Source organism: Sorex araneus, chromosome X (assembly GCF_027595985.1).
Source record: "Sorex araneus isolate mSorAra2 chromosome X, mSorAra2.pri, whole genome shotgun sequence".
In the NCBI taxonomy this organism is placed as follows: Eukaryota; Metazoa; Chordata; class Mammalia; order Eulipotyphla; family Soricidae; genus Sorex; species Sorex araneus.
This window is the reverse complement of record NC_073313.1, coordinates 293,232,880-293,256,734: the sequence shown is the minus strand read 5'-3', so window position 1 is coordinate 293,256,734 and position 23,855 is coordinate 293,232,880. Positions and strand designations below refer to the sequence as shown.

The window sequence follows — 23,855 nt, the reverse complement described above, 5'->3', positions numbered from 1 at the left end:
CTTTCCTTTGCTCATGGGCACATTCCACTTATGGTGTTCTCCTTTCCTTAGTCCAATAACTTAATGAACATCTTAATTCTACTTCTTAATGTTAGTTCTTCTGTATGGACACAGTAAGAGATACATTGAGCTTGTAGGGTGGCTCTCCTAGGGACATCTCACCACAGACTCAGACTACAGTGCTCAGGCTGGATTAGTCATTTCTAACTCTATCAGGGTCTGACTCTAGTTATTGCTTTTTGAATCATGACAGCATTTGTCCATGACCATGCTTTAATTTAAAGTTAAACATTATAGCACTTTGGCCAGGCCCATTTCGATGCCAGAATAGAACATAACTCACAGTTTGCCCTGGGTCCATCCAGTCCCTTGTTGGGACCTTGCTTTGGGGATGCTAGGAAGTAATGGCAACTGAGGCTTAGGTTAAGAAAACAGATGCCCTAGAGGTAATTTTATCTGAAGTCAACTAATCCCCATGTTACAAAAGCATAGCATTAACTGTCTTCTTGTGTCTATATAAAAAGGACATTACTCTGAATTAACTATGCAAAGGACTTACAGAGAAAAGAAAAACAATATTTACAAGTCAACAGAGCACAAAGAAAGAGGTTACAAGTAAACACTGAGGAATGGGAGCACTGTGATGGGAGTAACCCAATAAACCTAAGCTCCCTGTGACAAGGCGGAAAGGACAAACCAATGTTATCCTACAATGGCTGTATGAACCCAGTTGTGTGCAACAATGTGGCTAAATCTCTTATTGAGAAAAAAAGCAGATAGTCAAAGTGATTATAATATGCTCCCTCTTTATAAAACTCAATAAAGACTAAAATAATAATAAATTTAAAATAAACTAACAGAGGGGGCTGGAGCAATAGCACAGCAGGTAGGGCATTTGCCTTGCATGCGCCCTACCCGGGTTTGATTCCCAGCATCCCATATGGTTTCCCGAGCACTGCCTAGAGTGATTCCTGAGTGCAGAGCCAGGAATAACCTTTGAGCATCCCCGGGTGTGACCCAAAAAGCAAAATAAAATAAAATAACAGGATAACTTGTTTTAAAATCATAAAATTATTACTAAAAGCCAAATGATTATTTTTTAAAAAATTCAGTGTGTCAGTTTCCCCGGAGAAGATCAGGGAAAGGCACATAGATAGCTTAGTAATATTGATGACGTCCTTGATCTAAAGTTAGATAAAGAATTCGTGACTGTTCATTTGATGTTGTGCTTCATGGCTTACATATATGTCACATATATTTACTTAGAAATAATAAAATATAATAGCTCTCTAAAGGCTGTTAAGTAATAAATATGCCAAAACTAAATTTTCCACTGTGATCCATGCCCTGGCATCTAGAGAACATCTGTCCAGGTCGACAGCAGTCTGCATTCACCGGGTAAGTGATTCCTTTAGCGAGTTACAAATCAACCTAATGATGCTGTCAACCAGCTTATATTTCTAGACTTGTGCACAAGGATATCGGGTTCCCTTTCTAAGTGCTCACAAACGTCTGTTTAATATTTCCTCCTAAACTCTGCCAGGGATCGATGTCAAGCTCTTTTAGAAAGGTATTTTATCTATATGTGTTCTCAGGAAACACCAAATGTTAACAACCCAAACAAAGAAAATAAAGATTCATAGCTTCCTAAAAGATTTAAAGTTAAAAAAAATAAAATTATGCTGAGCTTCATGTTTCAGTGCAGTTGTCAAACTCCACATATTGATTTTCCCTCCTTTAAGTGTCTTAGAAAATAGCCCAGAAAAATTCATTGTTTGTTGAGTTTGTCTTGGGTAACTGCATTAAAATCATTTCTCTGTGGGGTTGAGACTAAATTAGAGGGGCCAGAGTACAGCGGGCAGAGTTTTTTCCTTGCATGCAGCTGACCTGGGTTAGATCCCAGAATCCCATATGTCCTCTGAGCCTCACCGGGAGTGATCCCTGAGCACAAAGCCAGAAGTAAGACCTGAGCATCCATGGGTGTGGCCCAAGAAAAAAACTTAAAAAGAATGGACTAAATTATAAACCTGTCATATTTATTACACAAAGATTTTAACACATTGGGACCAGAGAGATAGTGCAGTGGATAAGACTCTTCCCTTGCACATGGCCTACCAGGCTTTGATCCCCAGCATCCCATATGGTCCCCCAAGCCCTCCTCGAGTGATTCCTAAAGTCAGCGCCAGGAGTGAGCCCTGATTACCACTGGGTGTGGCTCAAAAGCAAAAAAAATTAATAGGAATATTTATTTTATTAACAGAAGCCATGGTCTCAAAAAACTAGTAGTTCATTATTTTTAAAATTGAAGTAAATATTTTTGAAGAGTTCAAAGAAAATCTAAAAGTATTTTCAAAGTGAGTTTTTTGAATTATCCTCCAAACTTTATTGAGGAATTATTTACGTACCATAAATTGAATTAATCCATTCAATGTGCAGTTAATGAGTTTTGACAACTGTATATTTCTACAAATCATCATGCAAATAAGACATAAAAAATTTCCATCTTCAAAGATTCTTTTTGCCCTTTACACTCCATCCTCCATTCCTGACATGCTTTGCTTTATGCCTGTAGTATTATTTGTATTTTATATTAGTTGACTTTTGGTTGTTCTGTTGTTGTTGTTGTTGTTGTTGTTGTTGTTGTTGTTTTATTTGGGGGGCCACACATGGTTGTGCTTAGGGCTTACTCCTGGTTCCGTGCCAAGGAGTCACTCCTGGCAGTGGTCAGGGGACCATATGAGATGCTGGGGATCAAACCCACATCAGCCACGTGCAAGGAAGTGCCCTAGCCACTCTACTATCTCTCTAGCTCTAATATAAATTGAATTATATTGTGTATCTTGTCTCTGACATTTTAAATTTAGAGTTTAAATTCATTCGTGTTATTTATATCACTTTCTTTTTATTGCTAATTGTATATACACTGTTAATGAGTGTTTTGGTTTTTTCCAGTTCCTAACTGAACAGTAGTATCATAAATCTTTGTGTAGACTTAAATATATATGTAAATGTGTGTGTTTGTATTGGGGAGGGCTTCCCCAGCGTTTCTCAGTATATAGTGCTTCCTGGCCAGTGAGGTGTTGGGTATCACCAAGGTTTTCTCCCATCTCCAGGGCTACACCCAGCAATGCTTTAGGGGACATGTGGTTCCAGGGATCCTGCAGGGGTGAAGAATATGCAAGGCATGCATCCTAACTCTTGTACTATCTCTTTAGCCCCTGGACATAAACTTTTTCTCTCAGGTTTTAGGGATTTGTGGGCAAATATTTTTTTCTGTGCATTATGGTTTCTCTTTCCCATTCATTTGTTTTTAACCAATTTCTTAATATTTAAATATGAATTTCTTATAGACAGAATTAAATTGGGGTGTTTTGTCTATGCTTCCAATCTCTGCCTTTTATATGGAACATATAGATCATTTACTATAAGTTGTATTTAGGTGTACTAGTTTACTTTTTTGTGTCCCTGGTTTTATGTCTTTATGTTTTTCCTAATTTCTTGGGAGGGGGAGAGTTATTATTGAATATTTTTAGAATTCTATTTTATCTATTATAATTATATATTATATTAACAATCCATGCTTGCTTTATTTTTTGTGGTTTTTATAGGGATTTTGCTAGAAGTTTTTGCTAGAATTTTTCAGAGTTTACTTTGAGTTGATATAGTGCCACTTCACAGAAGATGTAAAAAACTCACTTTGCCTTCACATAAATTTAAGGAAAATTGGGCCCAGAATGATAATATAGTTGGTAGGATGTTCGCACAAGGCCAACCCGGGTTCAATCCCTAGCATCCAAGCACCACCAGGAGTAACTCTGAATGCAGAGCCAGGAGTAATTCCTGAACATCAAAGGGTGTGGTCCCAAAACAAAACAAAAGAAAAAAAAGAAAAGAAACATTATAATATACAATGTATCTTTTTAAATTTTTTAACAGACACCTTCGAATTAATGTAGTACAATCTCATGTAAAATACAGAAGCTTTGTGATTAAGTAAATCAACTTATTCTTTATAAAATCACACTTAATATTATAGTTGCCATGCAATTAAATATATTATTAACTACAATGACAATACTATAAGTTTTGCTCTAAGCAATTGTGTGCGTTTTGAATACACTAACAGAAACGCTGTCATTTTATCTTTGCATTTCATATACTCTTCATTCCTGAAAATTCAACTTTCCTTTATGTAGCTTTTACTTCAGCCCAGAGAATTTTAGTATCTCTTTAGCCTCATAGTTCTGATGGTGGCAAATTCTTAGTTTTTTTCTAAAAGTATTTATTTTACCTTCACTCTTGTAGGACAGTTTTTTGCGTAAAGAAAGATCAGTTAGATATTTTCAGCCTAATAAAGATATTGTTTCACTATCCTCTGGACTTACACAGATTCTTGTTAAAAGCTTCGAACCGGAGCAATAGAACAGCTGGTAGGGCATTTGCCTTGCATGCAGCTGACCAGGTTTCTATCCCCAGCACTCCATATGGTCTCCCAAGCTTTCCAGGAGTGATCCCTGAGCATAGAACCTGAAGAAAGCCCCTGAGCACTACTGGGTGTGGCCCCAAAATTAAAATAAATAAAAGTTTGAATCCTTCAGTCACTTTTCCCTGTATAATGAAGCTCATTTTTTGGCTTTTGTCAAGAAATTTGACCAGAGAGATAGTAGGTTAAGGCACTTGCCTTCTACTTGGTTCAATCCACAGCACCACATTATGGTCCTGTGACCAGGAATGGCTCCAGAACACAGAGGCAGGTGTAAATTCTGGGCACTACTACATGTGACCCAAACACTGCTGCCCCCAAAACATTTTTTTCTCTCTCTAGCAACAGGAGATGACTCTGTGACTAAAGCTCTTGTCTTGCCAGCTTGAAGCCATGAGATCAGACTCTAGTGCTGCCACTAGATCTAGTGCTATTGATCAAAGATGACCTTGCAGCTCTGCTGTTTGCCTGGCAGTTCTGCCTCTACAAGCAGATGCTACAAGAGATGTACAGTCTCCTGTACAGATGTACAAGATGTACAAGATGTGCAGATGTACAAGAGATGTTGCAGCACACAATTAAAATGATATACAAGAGTGGCCAGGAGTATATATGAGCACCGCAGCTACACCCTCCATAAGCACTACAACTAGAATGTGTGCAAGTACCATAACTAAATGAGTTTGTCCCTGGTGGATGCCTTGGCAAAGTGAGTGAATACTAAACCTGATATGCAACCTCTGGGAAGCACCACACCTGAAAATGCATCCATACCACAACCAAGCATGTATGCAATCTTGTCATTATATTAACGGAAGTAAGGGAAAATTTTTTTCTCTTTAACCCTGTTTTCAGCTGTTTTACAATCATTTAATTTGGCAAGCCTTTCATATTAGGGCTCACTGAGCTTACTGAATCTGCAAATTTATATTCTTAATCTGATTTGAAAATTTTTCTGCCAATATTTCTTTCAATATTTTTGTGACTGCTTTATTCTCTTCTATCCCTCTGTTAAAGTTTTACCCATATGTTGAAGTTTTTTTTAATTGTTCCATAACTCCTCTAGACTCTGTGGGATTTGGCTGGCTTATTGGTTTGCTGGTTTGTCTTCTAAAAAATTTTTTTCTCTCCCTTCTTCAGATTAGATCATATCTATGGATCTGTCTTTAAATCCACTGACTCTCCCCTCCCGTATCCATTCTTCTATTAAACTATACAATGAATTTTTTGTTCACATCTTGTATTTTCCATTCTAAAATTCACAACTGAGGACTGGAAAGATAGCTCAATGGATGGAGTGCATATTTTTCATGCACAGGGCCTAGGTTCAATCCCCAGTGCCACATGGTCCCAATAACACCGTCAGGAGTAACTCTGAGCACAGAGCTTAGAGAAGCCCCTGGGTACTGCCTTGTGTGGCCAATAGCCAAATGATAATCAAAACAACAAAATCAAATTTCCAATTGGTTCTTTTTTACATTTTCTATTTGTCTAGTGATGCTTCTATCTTTTCATTTACTGTAGGTGTATCTCCCCATTGGATATAATTCTAATTATGCTTGTTTAAATTCCTCTTATGATAAAGTCAATGTCTTTGTACCTTGGCGGTTATTCTATTGATCATATTTTCCTTTTAGAGCAGGTCACATTTTCTGATTCTTTGTATGAAAATTTTAAAAACTAAGTATTCAGTGAATGTTAAGTTTTAGGGATTCTGCATTCTGTTTTATTTCTCTGAAAAATATATATTTTGCAAAAAAAATATCTAACTTATTAGACCCAACTGAAACCTATTATGGCCTGTAATTCTCACTCAACCAAGCCAGCAGTTCAGTGCAAGGGTCAGAAGATGCTGTGCTTCTCAGCCCCAGTGGCATCAGGGATACCCAGACCACCCTGAGTCCTGGAGGCCTCCCGGGTCACAACCAGAAGTGCTGGGTTGGGGGCCTTCCAGGACTACACCAACAATGGTTGGAGACCACACAGTGTGGGAACCAAAGCCAGGTTGGGTCTCAACCCCTGTATTCTTTCTTGGTACATCCTACTTTTGTTTTCACTCCAGAGTATATCTTTCTCTGGAGTCCTTTTGGTTGTCTTGTTGTTGTTGTTGTTGTTGTTGTTTTTGGTTTTTGGGTCACACCCGGCAATGCACAGGGGTTACTCCTGGCTCATGCACTCAGGAATTACTCCTGGCGGTGCTAGGGGGACCATATGGGATGCTGGGATTCAAACCCAGGTTGGCCGCATGCCCTGCCCTCTATGCTATTGCTCCAGCCCTGGACTCCTTTTGTCATTAAGTAAATCTCCCTGGGCTAGCTCAAAAACCATGCAATTAAATCATGTCTTTCTTGCCCCTTTCCTTCTTCATTCAAACTTTTCTAAATAACTTATTTCCCTACTTTATTCCTCCACTGTAACATGTATAAGACATTTTATGGTTGGGATTGTAGCTCAGTGGAAAAGAACATGTTTCGCATGTATAAGATCACATGTTGATCCCCAACAACAAAAACAAAACTTTTTTTTGTTTGGTTTTTAGGTCACACCTGGCTGTGTTCAGAGCTTACTCCTAACTCTGTGCTCACATATCAGTACCAGTGGTGCTCAAGGGACCATGTGGGGTGCCAGGGATCAAACCTGGGTCCATTGCATGCCAGGCAAGCACTTTAACCACTGTACTAGCTCTCCAACCTAACAACAACAATAACAAAAACTACACATTCTACCGCTTGAATTTTCAAATTTGCATTATTATTTACATTAAATTATTGTTATCTTTATAATGTGTAAATTAGTTTTCTCAGAAAGACAGCCTTTTAAATAACTTTAAGTGCAGCATTTCTCAAATTTAACTACTTTAGACTTTGGTCTATCTCAATTAGTAGTGTTCAACCTCTTTTGTGAGTTGCATTTTTTTTCAAAAAATTAAAATATATAAAAAAAGAGAAAAAAAACAAAAAAATAAAAGAAAAATTAAAATATACCTGGGATTCCTAGATCTCCAAGATCTTACAACTTGGGTTATGTATTTTATTGCAGAGTAAATGCTATCAAAAGGAGAAGGAAGGAAGGAAGGAAGGAAGGAAGGAAGGAAGGAAGGAAGGAAGGAAGGAAGGAAGGAAGGAAGGAGGAAGAAATGAGATTTTTAGTAACTAAAATGGTCTCATTAACAGAGCTTAAGTGCAGATTTATAATCGTTTGCCTTTATGAATGCATGATACAGTCTGCAAAGTACCTTCAGCATCATTTTATACTTTAAATGAACACTTAGCATAGGTTTGTTACTCTATTTTGTTTTGTTGCATTGGCAGAGATCAAACACAGGGCCCCACACATGGTAGGCATGTGCTTTATTACTGAACAATATTCCCAGCCTTTAATCATCATCATTTTTTTAAATTTTTTATTGAATCACCATGTGAAAAGTTACAAAGCTTTCAGCCTAAGTCTTAGTCATACAATGATCAAACACCTATCCCTTCACCAGTGCACATGTTCCACCACCAAGAACCCCAGTATAACCTCCCATCCCACCTGTGTAGCTAATGATCTTCACTTTACCCTCTCTATACTGTATAAAAATAAAAATAAAAAGAAAGGGCTCACACGCGGCGAGGCAGGCAAAGGAAGAAGAAGGCCAAACTGGTTGCTCGATCGGTTTATTTCATGTCCATCTCCATTCTCCTCTGATTCTCCTCCTGCTTCTTTCTCCCCCATCCTACTTCATTCTCTCTCTCTCTGCCTCTCTCCCGGCTCTCGGTCTCTCTCTTGATCAGTGGATCTGGCCCCCGTGGATCTGGCCCCCATGAATCTGGCTCCGTGGATCTGGCCCCAGTGGATCTGGCGCCGTGGATCTGGCTCCGGCCCCCAACCCACTCTTCCAGCCTAGTTAAATCTCCACAGCATCAGGGGGTTGGGGCATACACATAGGTGTGGTCAGCAATAGGGTAAGGTTCTTTTCCCTCAGGGGATGCTTCTCCTAGGACTTAATTCTCTTTCAGCAGGAGGATCCACCCAAGGGCAGAGTCCCATGAATGTGTTTCTCTTCTCCTCAGCCAGCAAACATATAAGAATTCATAATATTAATTATTTTGTATGGACACAATAAGAGATGCATTAAAGCTTATAGAATTGCTCTCCTGGGGCCATCTCAATCTCAGACTACAGTGCTCAGGCCAGATCAGTCTTTCCTATCCCTGGCAGGGTCCCAGTCTCATAATTACTATTGGATCATGACAGCATTTGTCTATGATCAAGCTCTTAACTTATAGTTAAGAATTAGGCACTTTGGCCAGGCCCATCTCGATGCCAGGGTAGCACATAACTCACCGCTTGCCCTGGATCCTTCCCGTCCCACGTCGGGGACCCTACTTTGGGGTGCTAGGAACTGAGGGCAACTGAGGCTTAAGTGGAGAAAGCAGATGCCCAGGAGGGAATATCGAGGCCAATTAAGTCTTAAGTTATAAAAACATAATATTGTCTTCTTGTGTCTATACAAAAAAGACATAGCTTTAAAGTAAATTATTCAAAAGGCATAAAGAGGAGAGAAAGGCAATGTTATAATATTCAGTGTCCTAGGAAGTTCTGACCTTACCAATTAACAGAGTTTGATTAAGGGAAAAGCAGATAAACTGGTAGAATTGGTTACAGATAAACAAAAGAATGGGAGTGACTCGGGAGCACTTTGATGGGTGTGACTGATAAACCTAAGCTCCTAGTGGCAAGGGGGAAAGGACAAACCAATGATATCCAACACTATACTTTGATTGCATTCAATATTTCAACAGAAAACTCACTATTATTATTTGGAATTTTCCCCCAACAATCAGACCTGCCAAAAAAGGTATCATTTGATAATTTGTTTTCCATTGCTGAGAATGAAGAGCATATGAGGTCGTGCGGTTTTGGATTTCTGGTATTTTAGTAATTAAGTCCAGAGAAATTTCTGCCAGAAGTCACATCATTGCAAGCTCGTACCTCTCTGTAGTGGGCCTTATAAGATGGGGGTCGCCACGACGCCAGGGAAAGGAAAAGCTGAAAGAGAAAAACCTTCCCCTCCCGGGACGACATGAGGCTGTAGCTTAGTTCACAGTCTAGAGGCATTTCTACAGAAAGCCACTGGGTGCCGAAAGTAGTTAGTTGGCCTCCGGATCATTGTCGCTCAGGAACAGAGGAGCCATTCGTGTGTGTGTGGCCACTCGGGATCACATCTGCATCATAATCATTTTTTTTTACTTTTTTTGGTCACACCCGACAATGCACAGGGGTTACTCCTGGCTCTGCACTCAGGAATCACCCCTGGTGGTGCTCAGGGGACCATATGGGATGCTGGGAATCGAACTCGGGTCGGCCGCGTGCAAGACAAACGCCCTACCCGCTATGCTATTGCTCCAGCCCTCATAATCATTTTTATTCCCATGTCACTGATGGAGAAACTGAGTTTCTAGAATTCAATTTCAATGAGGTAACCAGTCTACCAAGTAGATCAGTTTGAATCAATTTGTTCTGTGCAGCACAACATTTTCTGGACTCTTATTGTGTACCAGGAGTGTGTACACTTTTAATACACATACACTCTTCCCCTAACCAGGACCCTCATTTCCTGCATCTTCACATTTTCTCTATCCTTGCACTGGTCAGGGCTGCACAAGCTATGAAACGCCAGCTGGCAGGAGGAAATACTGTCAGCTCCTTGCCACTCAGCACTGCTCTCCAGAGATGTGAAGACTCAGGGCAGTTTCTCCCCTAGGGCAGTCCCCACTGCCAGTCACAGATATCTGTGCCCTTAAAAACACACAGACCACAGGCTGGAGTGATAGCAAAGTGGGTAGGGCATTTGCCTTGCACGCGGCCGACCCGGATTTGATTCCCAGCATCCCATATGGTCTCCCGAGCACCGCCAGGAATGATTCCTGAGTGCAAAGCCAGGAGTAACCCCTGAGCATCGCCAGGTGTGACCCAAAAAGCCAAAAAAAAAAAAAAACCTTTAAAAAAATACACACAGACCAGGCAAGAGAGAGTACAGAGGTTAGGATGCTGTGCACAAGGCCTATCCCAGTAAATTGGCATCACATGGTCCCCAGAGCATCAAACACAAACATACACAAACATGTATACCCTAATCATGCTTTATTTTTCACAGTATCTATTATTTACTTTCAGTATTCTGGGGTTTTTTTCTTTATTCTCTATTCTTCCACTAGTGTACAAGCCATGAAAACAGAAAATTTTTCTCCTTTTTTTTTTGTTTGTTTTTGGTTTATTAGTTTTTGGACCACACTCAGTGGTGCTCAGGGTTTACTCTTGGATCTGTGCTCAGGAATCACTACTGAGGTGCTCGGGGACCATGTGAGGTGTGGGGAATCAAACCCAGAACCACTGCATGCAAAGTAAGCACCGTACTCGCTTGAACTAGCTTTGCTCTCCAGCATCCTCCTTTCTCTATCCAATCAGTGCCTGGGTCATAAAAGTCATTAAATTCAAAAACACTAAAATGACAAATGAAATGAACGAGTAACTGAATGGTTAGATGGATGAATGGAGGGATGGATTAGGTATGAATGAGGGAGGAACAGCAGTAGTCTCTCTAAGAAAGTTCTCAGAAGTACATTTTCTCTCTGTGACATTATAATTATAGTGACATTTTACCCCTGCATGGAAGAGCCTGGCAAACTCCTCGTGGCGCATTCAATATGCCAAATACAGTAACAATAACAGGTCTCATTCCCCTGACCCTGAAAAGAGTCTCCAATCGTTGGGGGAAAACGAGTAAGGAGAGGCTGCTAAAATCTCAGGGCTGGGACGAATGGAGACGTTACTGTCGCCCGCTATAGTAAATTGATGAGCAACAGAATGACAATGATACAGTGATGTTTTACCCCATCTTGTAGACTGGAGGCTCAGGAACACAGCTGTCATTTGGTAAGTCCTGTACTCATTTCTCTGTAACAGCTACACTATCCTAACCACTGTCCCCACCTCCTCTTCAAGAGGTTCTCCTTTTTCCAAGAACTAACTATATCTCTACAAATTAGGTAAATGATTCAGAAAATTAGGTTGGACTATCCCCAGTGTTGTGTCTGTTGGAGATTATTCTCATGCCGTTGTGGACTCACAGACAATGGTTGGATTATTTGGCATATTTTTATGAGCAATTTTTTACCCATCTTAGTTATTAATACCTTTACTTATCCTAGTTGCTAATTTTCATGTGATAGCTCCTGCATTCAGGATAAGCAGCCCTGGTGATAGACTGTGGGTATAGTTCATTCCATAGTTACTGTAACACTCTTAACATTTTTGAGATCAATGTACTCTAAAGACCTTTCCCTTTCTCATCCCACTAAAATACATATGCATACATAGAGATGAAATTGGATACAATTTGTCAGACTCTCCGAACCTTAAGGCCCAGGTATGGTGTCCAAGGATGTAATGGCCTTATCAAGAGCATTTGGAAAGAAACAGACTTTCCTATAGGTCAGGACCTCTGCGGGACTGGGCAGGAACTCCTTTCATGGACCTCTATCTGTCAAAGGAAAAACACAGTGGTTATCTGTGTGCAAAAGTATCAAATCCTTCCATTTAAAAAACATTTCTACTTTGTAGCCCTATTTTGGGGTTGACTCTGGAAGGAACTGCTCCCTTCACTTGGCTTTCTTAATTTTTCTCATTACTGTGGCCCTTACTGCATATGGCCACCAGGAGGCAGAGTAGGTCTAAAAACGAGAGGTGAATGCTGACTTGCTGGGGTGGGGAATTTTGCTTGTCATAACCAACCACCCACACCACAAAGTCTTAGTCACCACTCCAGGAGCTTTTCTCTTTCATACCTTCAGTGGGACCTAGATGCACAGTTCCCTGCTTCTCAATCCACGCGAGAGGTGAAATTCAATGCCTAAGAAGTGAGAAGTCACAATGCCTAAGTCACTTCTCCATTTCCAAGGCTTAGCACTTCGAGCTGTGTTTCTGAAGAAAAAAAGTACATGTTGGTGACAAACAAAAATGTAGTCACTATAGTAAATGGCTGGGAGTGGGGGGAGATATCTAAAAAAGAAAAGTACATTTTGAGCTGAATACATGGCTTAAAGTGCTAAGAACCTGGTTGCGTGCAAGAGGCCTGAGGCTGATCCTCAGCAACAAAAGGTCCCCTAAGCACTGTCAGGAGCAAGCCCTGAGCATCACCAGATGTGGTCCAAAAAAATAAATACTTCCCCTCTCCCAAAAGAGGAAAGTATACTTTTAGCCTCTATGTGCAAATCACTTTGCTGTAAGCAAAAAGGACAAAAAGTGCCATTTGTTGGGCTTACTGTAACTCATTCATAGATAACCATCTCACCTTTGCCTCATATACCTATAAAATAGGGTTAGGATCTTCCACTTTGCCCAAAGTTACATAACTATCAACTTTTTTATTATTTTATTAAATCACTGTGAGATAGTTACAAACTTTTATGTTTGGGTTACAATCTCACAATGATCAAACACCCATTTCTCCACCAGTACACATTCCCCAACACCAATATCCCAGGTGTACTCCCCCTTTCCCACCCTCTCCCTGCCTTTAAGGCAGACAATATTCCCCATACTCTCTCTCTACTTTTGGGCATTATAGCTCGCAACACAGACACTGAGAGGTCATCATGTTCGGTCCATTATCTACTTTCAGCATGCATCTCCCATCCCAACTTGTTCCTCCAGCCATCATTTTCTTAGTGATCCCTTCTCTATTCCATCTGCCTTCTCCCCTCTGCTCATGAAGCAATCTTCCAGCTATGGGGCAATCCCCCTGGCCCTTGTATCTACTGTCGTTGGGTGTCAGTCTCATGTGATGCTACCCTACACTGCACAAATGAGTGACGTCCCTCTATGTCTGTCCCTCTCTTTCTGACTCATTTCACTTAGCATGATACTCTCCATGTTTATCCATTTATAAGCAAATTTCATGACTTCATCTCTCCTAAAAGCTGCATAGTATTCCATTGTGTAGATGTACCAAAGTTTCTTTAACCAGTCATCTGTTTTAGGGCACTCGGGTTGTTTCCATATTTTGGCTATTGTGAACAGTGCTGCAATGAATATATAGGTACAGATGTCATTTCTACTGTGCTCTTTTGCATCCTTGGGATATATTCCCAGAAGTGATATTGTGGGGCCATATGGAAGCTCAATTTCTAGTTTTTGAAGGACTGCCCATATTGTTTTCCAGAAAGGCTGGACCAGTCGGCATTCCCACCAACAGTGAAAGAGCATCCCTTTTTTCCCACATCTACCCCAGCACTGGTTGCTTTTGCTCTTTTGAATGTGTCAGTCTCTGTGGTGTGAGATGATATCTCACTGTTTTGATTTGCATCTCCCTGATGACTAGGGATGTGGAGCATTTTTTCATATTCCTTTGGGCCATTTGTATTTCTTTTTTGAGGAAACTTCTGTTCATTTCTTCTCCCCATTTTTTTTATGGGGTTGGAGGTTTTTTCTTATATAATTCTACAACTGTCTTGTATATCCTGGATATTAATCCCTTATCAGATGGGTATTGGGTAAATATTCTTTCCCATTCTGTGGGTTCTTTCTGTATTTTGGTCACTGTTTCTTTTGAAGTGCAGAAGCTTCTTAGTTTGATGTAGTCCCATTTGTTTATGTTTGCTTCTACTTGCATGGTCAGTGCTGTTTCATCCTTAAAGATGCTTTTAGCTTCAATGTCATGGAAAGTTCTGCCTACATTTTCTTCTATGTACCTTATATATTCATGTCTGATATTGAGGTCTTTAATCCACTTTGATCTGACTTTTGTACCTGGCATTAGACAGAGGTCAGAGTTCATTTTTTTGCAGGTAGCTATCCAGTTTTCCCAGCACCACTTGTTGAAGAGTCTTTCCTTGACATAACTAGCAACTTCTAAGCCACAATCCAAGCCTTATCCTTTCCACTGATCCCACCACCTTTCATAAACTCATCGAAAAAGAAGAAATTCTTCAGAAGGAAAATATTAACAAAGATAATTAGCATTGTCCGAATGACACCCACAGGTATATGGTGCTGATTAGAGGCACAGACAGGCATAATTTCCTGAACAAAGTCCATCTGAGTTGAATTCTGGAGGAGATACAAGCCATGGATTGAGAGAGTAATAAAAGCACTGAGGAAGGAAGGAAGTCATGTGGCAAGGAGACTAATTTAGTTGAAGCAGAAGAGTTACAGGAAAAAGAAATGAGAGCTAAGGAAGAGGGAGCAATTGTTTTACTCAACAGCATTGGTAAGCTTCAGCTTGTTGCTAGCGAGTGAGCTGGGGGTGGGGTCTGGGCTGCAAGGTCTCAAAAGGTAGAAATAAGAAAGTATTGTAATAGCCTTCACAGAAGGGAAGGTATGGATGTATTGAAGAATAGTGATAGGAAAGAATTGTATGGAAGGAGTGAGGGGAATAGTGAAATGATAACAGGTACTGTGTACACTAGGCAAAATTCTCAAACAATGTGCAGGAGTAGCCCCTGAGCAGTACTGGATGTAGCCCAAAAACAAAAAAAAAAAAAGAAAGAAAATTATAGCAAAAGGTAGTATGTACCTCCTTTAGCAAAGGAGGGATCTCATGAAAGCTTTGTTTTCTTTTTTAGAAAAATTAACTGGTGGTTACAATAAGAAGTTCTCAGAAAGGGGAATGCATGAAACAGCTAAGGAATCCCCATAATTATTCATCAAAGATGGTAGCACTTTACTGGCCAAAAATAAAATTCATGTGTAATTATGACACAGTGGTTAAGTATGTCAGTGAGGTCACCTTAGTCTCAGCACCCCTCCCGTGTGGGCACCAACAGGTCAGACTGAAGCCCTTTGTTCCCTGTGGAGAGCCGCCACCTCTGCAGACTTGTCCTCAGGAATGTCGTTCTAGAAATAAACCGGCCTTCTCCCTGGGGTCCTTGAGTCATACACAGAAGTTAATTCATTGGAGCAACTGACTTTTCTTAGGCTCTTTGTAGAAATATTTGAGAGAATCCCTCAGGGTGAGATCCAAAAAAAAAAAAAAATGAAGGTTTCTATCCAGTTCTTACCTCATTTTCTCTCTGTGCCTTGTCCTCACATCTGTATGCGTTTTTCACTAACAGTTACCTGCAGACTCAGAAGCCAGTTCCTGAGCCAATGATACATAGAGCAGGAAGTAGACTAGCAAAGCCTTATTGCTCAGCACTGAACTACTCATGCAGAAACATTCCAATGATCATCCCTGATTTTTTAGTGCCCAGCACATTTTTTGGGGTACAATGTGCCTGTGACAGGCTTGTATAGTCTGTATCAAAAAGAGTTCTTTTTCTTTCTCTTAAGTCTTTTAAAGATTATTTCTAAGCAAAAAATTGACTACATCTTCACTGTGAATCAGCATAAAGTTGAAGTGCTCCCTTATTAACCAAATATTTAACTTGCATTTCGGTGTAATTTTATGATTGACCTTATAGTCTATACTATGTTTTAAATGCATGATTACAAAATTGGACTGGAGCGATAGCACAACGGGTAGGGTGTTTGCTTTGCCTGTGGCCAACCCGGGTTCAATTCCTCCATCCCTCTCAGAGAGCCCGGCAAGCTACTGAGAGTATCCGGCCCTCATGGCAGAGTCTGGCAAGCTACCTGTGGAGTATTCAATATGCCAAAAACAGTAACAACAAGTCTCACAATGGAGATATTACTGGTGCCCGCTTGAGCAAATTGATGAGCAGTGATACAGTGATACAGTGATTACAAGATTACAACAAAATTCAAATATAATCACAAATAGCAAGAAGGGCGTGTATCAGTACTCCATACCAGAGGTCTTCTGTCCACTTTTAACAAGTTTGGTGGTAGTGCTACCTTCCAGACCATTGTAAAATGAATTAACATATATGTGAATTTCTTAGGCCTGTAGTTTTACTTTTATATAAGGGGACGCTTACTATATACATCTGTTCTACAACTTTGTTTATGTACTGTCTCTTAGCTTTACCTGTCTATCAGTTTAACTTTGTTGGCAGTTGCAAGATAATTACATGTCACTTTGGTGGGGGGAGGGCTGGGGAGAGGTCACACCCAGCAGTGCTCGGGACTTACTTCTAACTCTCCATTCAGGGATCACTCCAGAGTGGAACCATATAAGATGCCAGAGATCAAGCCCAGGTCCAGTCTGGAAAGCAAGAGTTCTCCCTACTGTAACTACAGCCCTTGCCACAATTTATTTAAACATGCACCTATTGGGGCTGGAGAGATAGCACAGCGGGTAGGACATTTGCCTTGCATGCGGCCAACCCGGGTTCGATTCCCAGCATTCCATATGGTCCCGAGTACCACCAGGGGTAATTCCTGAGTGCAGAGCCAGGAGTAACCCCTGTGCATTGCCGGGTGTGACACAAAAAGCCAAAAATAAGTAAATAAACATTCAACTATTAATGGCCATATGAATTCCTTTTCTGTGAGGTTGTTATTATTTGTTGTTACATCAATTCTGGCATGAGTATTTGTTTATGCCTCCCTTCCCCACCCCTTCTCTTTCCTTCCCTGTGTAGTTATTGCAATGACTTGAGGTCCCACGCACTTGGTTTCATTGCTTCCCAGAGGGCACACATCTGGTTGCAGGGTTCACTCACACCTGTCAGTGGTGTGCAAGAGATAGCACACTCTCTTTTGGGGCCAGGGTGCCAAATAGCAGACCTTTGGTGACTGCACAGAGCTCATGGGTATGAGCAGTACTAAGGATGGAATTGGTGACTTCATGCTTGCAAGGCATATCTGCTATTTGCCAGCATCATCCCAGGCACCCTGCATGTCCTTTGTGTACTATCCAAGTATGTCTCTAGATATCTAGAAGTGAATTAATGGATTAAATGACTGAATTAAATTTAAAGATATATTTTTCCAAAGTTATCATGAAAGAATTGATGTCCTTACCCATCATTTCTCTTTTCCCTGCAGCGAGCTCTATCCTGGGAACTGACATTGACCTTCAGACAATAGACAATGATATTATCAGCATGGAGATTTTCTTCAAAGACTGGCTACATAACAATGGAACAGAACAAGAACATATCCACATTCTTCTTCCCTCACCACATTTCAGCGACGTTTCTGGAGCCAGCGCTAATCCAAGTACACACACCCCAAAAGACATGTTGTGCAGCCTATGATTATCTAGTCTAGAATTAGGGCTCTAGACTAGTGAGTCATAAGAATATAGAGTCGTTGAGGTTTAGAGGTTGGAGGAGAGTTGAAGAAGGCTATCCAGAGTAAATATGAGGAGTAAGAAGGGAATCTCTAAAAGAGTGAGCCACAGTTAGAAATGGAAATGAATTAAGCCCAGACTGCAAAGGTCGTTTAGTTTAGGGGCAAAGATGCAGGCAGACATCTCAAAAGTAGGTGTCTGCTCTGCAATAGCAGCTCGAGCAGAATGACTCAGTAGTCTCTCCCTTATCTTCAGTTTCATTTTCAGTTACCAGAGGTCAACTGTGATTCTAAAATTTTACATACTATAAGTTATTTTGGGAGGGAGAAAGAGAAAGCAAGGGAGAGAATAGTCACGTGACTTAAATTATAGTATAATGATTGTTTTATTTTATTATTGTTGCTAATCTCTTGTATTTATAATTAACTTTTTCATAGGTAAATATGTATGGTATGTTGTATATTGGAAAGAAAATACAGTACACATGAGGTTTGGTACTGTCTGCAATTTTGAATATCCACAGTCTTAGAATATATTTCTCTATGGAGGCCATGTGATAGTACAGTGCCTTGCGCACTGCCCACACGGGTTTGATTCTCATGTCCCATATGGTCCCCTGTGCATTGCCAGATTCCTGAGTGCAGAGCCCGGAGTAACCCCTGAGCATTGCCAAGTGTAAAGAAAGAAAAGAAGAGTATATTCCTATGTACATGTTTTCCCAATGCCTTTCCTTTTTTTTTACAGCAGATATTATTGACATGTAATTTGAAGAATTCTGATTCTCAGTGATAACCACTAGACAGGAGAGGGAAAAAATTAAGATTAAGCCAAGATAAATTAGAGACCTTCTAAATAGGGGGACTCTAAAGTGAGGGAAACTGAAGCCACTATAGAGGCAGGCACCAGGGAGAACAGCGGGTAAAGTGGCCATTCACAAACTATGGGTTTGTGGTTACTGAAACCAGAGGCATGCCCACAGGGTGTGGATATTGTTGGCAGGTCATCATGCTTCTTTCCTGGCTCCGATGAATGGTAGGAATAAGGACACTTCTAGTCTCTTGGCTGCTTCAAAGGTTGGTTCAGGACCAGGACTGGCAGGACTTGCAAAGGGGCGCATCAGCATTGTCAGCCATACTGAGCTCAGGGAACTGACATCTCAGGGTTAAAAGAACTAAACCAACCCAAAAGCACTATGTCTTCCCCTTTAGGAGTGGGAGGGAGTTCAATGATCAAAACAGTATGTAATGTGTTCTTCCTAGGAATAGCTCTAACCCCAGTTTCAGCCTTAGGGAGTGGGGTGCCTTTGACTACTTACCTTGATTTTAATCTATCTTTTCTTTATGGTAGAAGTCTTCTACCAACAGCCTCCTTTCCACCTCCTCTGTCCAGGTTTTCTCCTCTTTATTTCTCCTTATCCCATCCTCTGGTCTTCACTTTCTATCTCTTCTTCCCAAGTACAAGCTCAGTGCTTACTCCTTTCCTTCCATTATCCCATTTCATCATCACAAAACATCACGAATATATTGTTCGTCTTCTATACATATAGTGGGAATGTATAGACATAGAGTGAACATATTTTTTCACCCTATGCCATTGAATCTAAAATGCTGTCAATTAGAAGAGACTCATTACTCATTACTATCTGTGCCACTAAGAAAAACATTACCTGTTAAACATGACATACAAGCTTTTTTGTTTTCTTTCATTTTTATTTTTTAATTTAGGTTTGGGTTTTGGGGGCTACACCAGGCAGTGCTCACTCCTTGATCTGTGCTCAGGGTTCACTCCTAGCAATTCTTAGGGGACTATACGTGGTGCTGGGATTAAACAAGGGTTTTCTTCAAGCCAGACAAGTGCCTTACTTGTACTATCTCTCCAACCCTGACATGTTTTCTTAGAACTTAGGAGTAATATCTTATCACGAGATAATTCTTTTAATGTTCGAGTAGAAGAAATGGGTTGAGTGTCTGCTTGTATCTTGTAAGATGCATTTTTAAATGTAGTGTTTGAGGTTAGGGATGTCTTAGACTCAACTAACTAGGGTCAGGAGCAATAGTGGTTAGGAGCAATAGTACTACAGGTGGTGCATTTGCCTTGCATGCAGCCAGCCCAGATTCAATCTCCAGCATCCCATATGGTATCCTGAGCCCTGCCAGAAGTGATCCCTAAGTGCAACTTCAGGAGGTAAACCCTGAGCACTAACAGGTATAGCCAAAAAACAAACAACAAAGAGTAATCAAATAAAATATTGCCCCTGTTTGCAAATGAGCATAGTAAGAAAATTAAATATTTTTCCAGAGATACACAAAAAGTTAATAGCATAGTCAGAATTTTGATGGGTTTTTTGAGGGTTGTTTTTCTTTTTGTATTTTGGAACAACACCCATAGTACTCAAAAGATATTCCCAGCTCTGTGGCCAAGGGTCATTCCTGGTGGTGCTCAGGGTTCATATACAAGCACCTTACCCACTGTACTACCTCTCTGACTCCAATAGCATGGCCAGAATTTGAAGCCAACCAACTCCAAAGCCCACTTTTAATCCTTAGAGTTAGAAATTTGTAAAATGTATCATACATTTGATTAATCTCAGCCCAGAAGTCATTTTTCAAGTCCAGCTCTATCTGCCTCAAGAGCCTAGGCCCTTACCATTGTATAGCGTGTCTCATGCCATGCAGTTCTGAGCAAAGAAACCGCCTTATGCTAAGCACTTCTCTCATCAGGAGGCAAGACTGAGGTCGAGAGGAGGATGCACAAAAGCCAGGAACTCCTCCTGCAAGTATCTGGTGTTCACTGCTTCACAGTGTTGACCCATGACTATTAAGAATTGCCTGACTTTGCCCTGCCCAGCCATGACTTTCAGCACCAGGGTCAGAGCCAAAATGTTTAGTCTCATCTGAGGTCATTTTCTGGAACCTGCAAGGTCTTGGGGTACATGGTCCAAGACCAGACTCAGACCCTAAGACCAGATTTAGATCCAGACTCATCAACTTTCCTACTTAAAAGATCACCACTTTAATCCAGATGCTCACACCAGGTTGGAATGAGGTATGGGAAAGCAGGTTTCTTCGAGGTAGATCTGACCCATTTGAGAGTTTACACAGTTACAGTTGAAGACCGTACAGTGGAACACCACCAAAAAATCTGATTAAAGGACAGAATGGAGCTCAGTGGTAGAGTGCTTGCCCTGCACATGTGAGGCTCTGAGTTTGATCCCCAAAACCATATGCTTTCCCCACTACACTGACAAGGGTTGTGGCCCTCGTGGACCCTGGGCACTACAAAAGGTAGTTCTCATGGCCCTGATCATCACTGGCCTAATCACCAACATGGCTTGGCCTGCATCACTAGAAACAGCCTCTATAAAAATAAAAACTGATGCATCGACTCACATGTGGTTTTCTAGAAATAAGAAGGAAGGGAAGGCGAGATCAAAGGAGGGAGGGAAGGAGGGAGGGAAGGAAGGAAGGAAGGAAGGAAGGAAGGAAGGAAGGAAGGAAGGAAGGAAGGAAGGAAGGAAGGAAGGAAGGAAGGAAGGAAGGAAGGAAGGAAGGAAGGAAGGAAGGAAGGAAGGAGAGAGGGAAGGAGGGAGGGAAGGAGAGAGGGAGGGAGAGAAGGAGGGAGGGAGGGCAGGAGTAAGGGAGGGAAGATAAAAACCTCAAGCTCCCTCTACAGGATCTACTCCTAAAATGTTAATTTCAACTTCTAAGGTTCTTCATCTGCCTCTGTGACCATTTGGGATTCTTTATTACTTCTAGATGCTTCCCTCAGAGGCCCCTTCTAACCTATGAAGTGCATAACCGACTTAATGGTATCTTGGTTCTGCCTCTTCTTCATCTAAGTTCTAGGTGGTGAGAAACATCCCTGGTTCTAGAAAAAAGACCCTACATAAAACAGCTTTGAAACACTACTGAAAGTTTAGTACTAGTAGTTCCCACCTCTGACTGCAATAAGAATTGCATGAGGAATTTAAAAGATAACAATATCAGACTTCCAGGGCCAGAATAATAGTATATAGCAAGTAGGGTTCTTGCCTTATACATAGCCAAACCGGGTTCAACCCTCAGCATCCAGTATGGTTCGCTGAGCCTGCAAGTGATTTCTGAGTGCAGAGGCAGGAATAAGCCCTGAACAGCATTAGGTGTGGCCCCAAAGCATAAATATAAATATAAATATATGTATGTATCTGAATTCCATCTTTAAAGAGTCTGATTTTATCAGTGTTAATTGGACACTGGTATCTTTTCAGAGTTCCCAGGGTGAATTTTACCGCTCCCAGAGTTGAGAACCTCAGGTCAGACAAACACAGATATCCAGTTCTAAAACCCAATTTAGAACAGAAGAGTCAGGCACAGAGGAAATGAGGGTACAAGGCAGTTCCAGGCCCCTTTTTCACTGACTTTCTGGGCTCTGGGGCCCAGGAAGGCCAACTGGCTCTGACATCTATTCTGCCATCTTGACTTCCTTTAGATTATTTCTTCTGTTGTTTTTACATCCTGTTTTGGTTTATAAAACCCTTTCATAAATCATTAGCATCAACTTCCAGCCTTCTTAAAGCTACTCAACATTTGCATCCTTCCTATATTTGTTAATGGTATCTAAACATAGTACACATTTGATTAAGAAACTGTGTGAGGGCCTATGCAGTACAGCAGGTAGGGTGTTTGCCTTGCATGCTACCAGCACAGCTTCCATCCCCAGTACCCCATGTGGTCCCCCGAGCCAGCCAGAAATGATCTCTGAGCACATAACCAGGAATAAGCCCTGAGCACTGCCGGGTGTGGCCTCCAAAAAATATATACCTTTGCTATATCAGGGAATCAAACTCAGTGTGGCAGAATATTATATACTGTGGTATGTAGATATACTTCCTGGCATAGGGGCTTAGCACAGAGCAGTGTAAGACCTTGCTGAATAATTCATACCTAACTGAAGCTCACTCAGGCCTGCTGTCTGGTGCCACAGCAATGTTCCAAGCCTCAGAAGTTTCTGTGGTTTCTTTGAATGACTTTTCAGGAGGCTATCATTGTAGCTTTGTAGAGCATATGCTTGGCCTGTATGATGCTCTGAGTTCAGCCTGCTGCACCCAGGAATTAATGAATGAAAGCATGCATGAATGAAAAATTCAAGAACTTCTTCCCACCCTCCCCCAAACATCTCTAGAAGAGAGAAACCATGGCTATCAGCTGACTGCCTGGCTTCCGCTTTCTTGCCCTTCCTTCATGTGGCCTATAATCTTGCCAAAGCATAGCTCCAGGGAAGCAGCAGAGGCAAGATTTCCTGCTGTAATTGCCTAAGAGCTTCTGCATACAGTGTTAGCTGCCTCCCCTGAGAGACCTCCTCTGCCTTCCCAAACCAGTCTTAACAACTTCCACCCCCCTACCCCATCCCTGCCTCCTTTCTCTTGTTTTTTGTTTGAGAGCCAGGCATGGTGGTATTCAAGGGCTATTCCTGGCTCTATGCCCAGGAGTCGGTCCTAGCAGTGCTCAGGAGGCCACATGTATTGCAGGGGTTCCAGATTTGCCCTCAGCCCACACGGCTCAGCTCAGCTCAGCTCCTTGAGCTCTCCTCTCTGGCAGTCCCTGCCTCCTCTCAGCCATTATTGCCTGGTGTGGTGGCACTGGGTGGCAGATGTTTCTTAATCACACAGCCTGAGGTCAATTCTAACAAATAATCGCTTTCTCAATGCTGTTTTATTGTAGTGTGCCTGAAATGTGATCTCCAAGAGCGACTTCTCAGCCCATCTCTGCTCCCTGGCACAGCTGATGGCTCCTGGAGAACAGATGACCCCAAAGGAGACTTCTGCACACTCTACCAGACAGTTCCCCAGTCATCAGCCTGTCCTTTCAAGCTCCGAGTGATCAAGTATGACACACACACACACACACACACACACACAGAGTCCCCAATTCATGCACATGCTTATTCTTAGGGGTTGTAGCCAGGAAGCCAGAGTGAGGGGGTATCCCCAAATGTCATAGAGGCAAAAATCAGTTCCCAACTGACAACACAGGTATGAACATAGAAGAGAAAAGCCAGGGAGCAATGCTGTGACTCATGTATGGAACATTTGCCTGGCAGGTGTGCATCCCTGAGTTCACATGTCATACACCAGCACCCCTGAGGATAACCCTGGTGGCCACCAAGTACTGCTAGGGGTGACCCCAACATTCAAAAAATATTTCTTTTTCA

General features: G+C 41.4%; 1 protein-coding gene across 1 annotated transcript in view; it reads left to right on the top strand.

Moving 5' to 3' along the window:
* The window catches only part of M1AP (meiosis 1 associated protein), a 72,517-nt gene that overhangs the window by 32,227 nt on the left and 16,435 nt on the right, over positions 1-23,855 (top strand). Inside the window, exons 4-5 of the mRNA XM_004612059.2 lie at positions 17,420-17,593; positions 23,366-23,528. Coding sequence (XP_004612116.2) covers positions 17,420-17,593; positions 23,366-23,528 — 337 coding nt within the window. The remainder of the gene's footprint in view (positions 1-17,419; positions 17,594-23,365; positions 23,529-23,855) is intronic.